Source organism: Mus caroli, unplaced genomic scaffold, assembly GCF_978045245.1.
Source record: "Mus caroli unplaced genomic scaffold, Mus_caroli_1 scaffold_9, whole genome shotgun sequence".
Lineage (NCBI taxonomy): Eukaryota > Metazoa > Chordata > Mammalia > Rodentia > Muridae > Mus > Mus caroli.
In genome coordinates this window covers 90534695-90539652 of record NW_028227264.1, presented here as the reverse complement: position 1 = coordinate 90539652, position 4958 = coordinate 90534695, and the positions used below count along the sequence as shown (strand labels likewise).

At 43.5% G+C, this 4958-nt stretch overlaps 1 protein-coding gene across 3 annotated transcripts in view; it reads left to right on the top strand.

Moving 5' to 3' along the window:
- Window positions 1–229: 229 nt before the first annotated feature.
- Apaf1 (apoptotic peptidase activating factor 1) overlaps window positions 230–4958 on the top strand; it is a 91495-nt gene continuing 86766 nt past the window's right edge. Inside the window, exons 1-3 of one of the 3 annotated variants that reach the window (XM_029482685.2) lie at window positions 230–810; window positions 4181–4382; window positions 4634–4802. In XM_029482685.2, coding sequence (XP_029338545.1) covers window positions 4245–4382; window positions 4634–4802 — 307 coding nt within the window. In that variant the 5' untranslated portion in view covers window positions 230–810; window positions 4181–4244. Of the gene's footprint in view, window positions 811–4180; window positions 4383–4633; window positions 4821–4958 lie in introns of those variants that run through there. The other 2 variants (XM_021173539.3, XM_029482686.2) reach the window with 2 other exon arrangements.

Genomic DNA, 4958 nt, shown 5'->3' with positions numbered 1-4958 from the left:
TTCCGCTACCGGACTGAGTCTGCGGGAAACCCAAGCTCGCGGGTGCGCGCAGGTTTCGGGGAGGCGCGGAGAGGGGGCGGGGCCGAGAGTGCCACGTCTAGCTGGGCGCGCGCCCGCGGCTTAGCCCCTCCCCACCGCGCATGCGAGAACGCTCAACCAGGGCTTGCGGTCACGCGCCGGGTGGGGCGCGCGCGCGCGGCCGCGGCGGCGGGCCCTGGGCGAGAGAATTTGCGTCCCCGGGCGCGCGCTGTGTGGACTGGGCGGGCCCAGCGGTGTTTGAGTGCTCCGCGGTCCTGAGGCAGAGACCAGGAGGCAGCTAGAGGAGCAGACCTCTCACTCCGCTCGCGGAAGGGTGTGAGAGGGGTGTGTGGGGGTCGGCAGCGAGGGGTGTGTGCCATCAGCCACCGGCGAGGGTCTGAGACAGTCGCGGCAGCTTTCCGAGCGGCGTCTGCTTCCCGCCCGGGCAGCTCCCGCCAAAGGGGTGAAGCGGCGGCTGCAGTGGCCGTGCTTTTGTGCCCTGGGTCCCGGTACCCTCCCCTGGTGCGGCCCGAGGCAAGCCCACCGAGGTGACCACCCCTCGACGCCGCTTGGAGATCCCGGGCATCCACCCTGCGCCCCGAGCAGCTGATACCCAGGGAGGTGTCAGGACCTGCCCGGGGCGCGGGGTCGCCGGAAGCCAGGCGGGAGCCTCGGCTGCTTTCTGGCAATCGAGTTTCATATGTGACCCTCCCTGGGCTGCTTTCTATCGATTATCATCAGTGACCCTCCCCCGGCTGCTCTTCCCAATACAACTCCGGTGCAAAGGCTTGGGTAAGTTTACTACCTCTGTCTCACCTCCCCAAGCCCCTCTGGGCAGGCTCTTTGCAAGTTCTGTTGTAGCTTCCAGGGACTGAAAGATCAGGGGACGCGGGATGTTTGGTAACACCCTCCTGCTCTTGTACCAGGAAGAGAAATTATCTAAGGAGGAAGTAGACCACTATTACTGTTTTCCTGGACAGACTTAGCCTTTATATTGTGGTCTGTATCTCCGACCAGTTTTGACTTTCTGTTTTGATGTGGCCATAAAGAGGTGTGGCCCTGGGAATTTGCCCATAGTATTCCAGTTTGTGTAAAGTTTGAAAAAAGTTGTTTAAAATTTATATAATTTATGGCCGGGCGTGGTGGCGTACGCCTTTAATCCCAGCACTCCGGAGGCAGAGGCAGGTGGATTTCTGAGTTTGAGGCCAGCCTGGTCTACAAAGTGAGTTTCAGGACAGCCAGGACTATACAGAGAAACCCTGTCTCGAAAAACAACAAAAAAAACCCAAACCAAACCAATCAACCAACCAACCAACCAAACATATAAAATTTATATATATGAGTTCAGTAAGGCTATCTCTCCCCCCCCCCCCCCCCGGGACAGGGTTTCTCTGTGTAGCCCTGGCTGTCCTGGAACTCACCCTGTAGACCAGGCTGTCCTGGAACTCAGAAATCCACCTGCCTCTGCCTCCCAAGTGCTGGGATTAAAGGTGTGCGCCACCACTGCCCGGTAGAGTATTTGTTTTTTGCTTAATTATTGGACATAACCAAAAATCTTTTCATAACTGTAAGTTGAGAAACTTTTTTTTTTTAAACAGTCACAAGTCTAAGTCACATTTATTTGCACATATATAGTAATGGGCAACAGATACTCCAGGTCCATACAAATTTATAAACAACAAAGTTAATAATCACTTGGTACACTTGTGTGTTAACTTGTTTACATATTCAAGTCTAGATGAACCACCTTCACTGGGTAAACTTCCATACAATTCTTCCTTAAACAAAAACTCTTGACAACACAGATTGGCATGTTTCAGTTATAGCCAACAGAAAAGACAAGACCACAAATTCAAAAACCAAGTTTAGAAGAGATTTTTACCCGACCCCCACCACCCAGGAGGTGATAACTATAACAGATTACACACTATGTTGTTATCACACAAGTAGCTGAGAGGACAAGAGAATGTTGTTTTATAATTGTGAAATGACAACCAAATCGTACGGTTTAAGTTATCTACCAACTGAATGGTTTTAATGAAAAACAGAAAAATGCTTAGATTAAAAACTGTAAGATAGGAAATAATTAAATGTTTTAAAAGAACTATTCCCTGTCAAAGCTGTAAAAACCTGGCAACTGTTTTCAGGCAAATCAAAGTGACGAAACCTTCAAAAACATCCTAATCATGCTCAGTGTCTTGTGACAAAAACTGAAGATGATATAAAGATATTTATTATACAAGTGTCAACAAGGACATCCCAAAAATAATGAAAGATGCATATTTATTTTTACAAAAGCAATGTATGATACAGAACATAAGGAACAATTTAAAGATTTACCTATTAAAATATACAGATTCTGACTGAAGAGTAATAGGGTAGTTAAAAAAGATGACAAAGGATGTTAATCTTTTTTTATTATTATCATTTTTACATATTTTGGAACCTCACATAATTTTGATAAATAACTCTTACAAAATTATGCAAAAAGTACAAGAATGTCTGGTAAACAAACAGTCTGTATTTTCCAAAAAGAATTTTTACAACATGCAATTCTTAAGGCAGCATCCTCTTTACAAGGTAATCCTTTTACTCATCAAGACATCTTCTGCTGCAAAGAATAGGCTAAGTAGCGGGGCGTGGTGGCGCACGCCTTTAATCCCAGCACTCGGGAGGCAGAGGCAGGCGGATTTCTGAGTTCGAGGCCAGCCTGGTCTACAAAGTGAGTGCCAGGACAGCCAGGGCTATACAGAGAAACCCTGTCTCGAAAAACCTAAAAAAAAAAAAAAAAAGAATAGGCTAAGCAAGCCTGGCTTCTTCCATTAACGCCTTTTGTCTTTCCTGTCTGATTTTCGGTCTCTTTCACTTCTTGAAGATCTTTTGCCTGATCGACTACTCTCTGATATAGACCTTTTTCTGTCAGAGCGGGAATTCTTAAACTTTGATCCTTTTGTATCTCTACTACTACCACCTTTTGAAGTCTTGTGACTTCTTTCTAGTCCTGAAGTATCCCTTCGCTTCCGGTCCACGCTCCTGAGAAACTTTTAGGAAACTTAAAATGTTAGTTTTGTTTCTGGTCATTTCTTTTTCTTTGATTTTCCTTTTTTCTTTAGTTTCATTCCAGTTGTGGGCGCACAAACGAATGACTTCTTTATTTTTGCAAGTGCAACATTTGATGTCTTAAAAAATATTTTTTTTGAAGTTGAATGATTCTTGCCCTTCTTCGGAGCTCTGTATATTACTCTGTGCCTATTTCAGTTTTTGCACGTAGGACAGTCACCTTCTGATTATCTCTTTTTGTTGTGTATACACACACACACACACACACTCCTAATGAAGGAATGATTATGCATATTTAAGACATTCACACTTTACTACATTGGAGGGAGTTTTTGTCAGTGCTTTTACAACTTGCAAACATTCAAAACTGAACTTTATACCTGTGGAATAATTTTTGTTGTAATGTAGGGAAGTTGTTAGGAAATGAAAGTCACTTTCTGTAAAGCATGATACTCTTTGTTCGTTACCTTGGTCCAAGAAATGACATCAGAGGGAATTTCCTGTGGTTCCGTGAATATGTGCTTACTAATGAAGATTTGCGGCTGACGTCCACATTGAGAAGCTGGTATCAGCAATGCCACTTGGTTTATAGGTTGGATAAAGGAAACACGCTTTAAAGCACTAGGACTTAAGTATTACAGTAAAACTTTTACAGAACCTCAACCTAAGAGAAGGGAGAATTTTTACTGTAAAAAAATTTACTATAAAAAACCCAAAGTGTTTATTGGAAAAGTGGCAATACTTTATAAAATTATGAAGGAAGAAAGCCAGAATCTTGCTATCAGTCTCCCAAACACTTTGATGAACGACTCTTGAGCATCTTCTTAATACCGTTATGTGACACAACACATTTTGTGTTATTTGAGGCTTCATTTCTAATTTTCTAAATTAGCAGTGACTTAGACCTATCTTTCCTTGTCAGCATATATTCTGCATTGAGATATATACCATATGATTTAAAATGGCTGTGTGTAGTGTTCCATTTTATCTATAAATCCTAATTAACGAATAATAATAAAAAAATCCTATTTTCCTTACATTTCTCAATTACCGTTGAAGTTACACATCCTGTGCTCACACATCCTGTTGCTCGTCCTGACAGGCATCCTGGTGCTTTGCCTCTAGCCCATGCTCCACAGCGAGGAGAGAGAAAACCCTGAGGCACAATGGATGCAAAGGCCCGCAATTGTTTGCTTCAACATAGAGAAGCTTTGGAAAAGGACATCAAAACATCCTACATCATGGATCACATGATCAGTAATGGCGTCTTGTCAGTGATAGAGGAGGAGAAGGTCAAAAGTCAGGTAAAAGCCCCGAGGTAGTCTACGCTTCAACATTAAAAAATATTTATTTATTCATTTACTTACTTGTTGTATGTATACGAGCACACTGTAACTGTCTTCAGCAACACCAGAAGAGGGCATCAGATCCCATTACAGATGGTTGTGAGCCACCATGTGGTTGCTGGGAATTGAATTGACACCAGTCTCAGCTAATTTGTGCTGCAGGCATATTCGCTTGTTCGTTCTTACATTATTCAAAATTTTTTTTTCAGGCCACTCAATATCAACGAGCAGCCGCTTTAATTAAAATGATACTTAATAAAGACAACTGTGCCTACATTTCATTCTACAACGCTCTGCTACATGAGGGCTATAAGGACCTTGCTGCACTTCTGCAGAGTGGCCTTCCTCTTGTGTCATCTTCCAGTGGCAAGGATACAGGTGGAATAACTTCATTTGGTTTGTATCCCTGAAACACTTGTGTCATATTGCCCTGCTATTGACTACAGTGCTCGTAGCTCTGACTGTAGTTAAATTGCTGGAGAATGTATTTCACTTCCTGGACCAATGCATGTGCCAAATTTTTTTTTTTTTTTC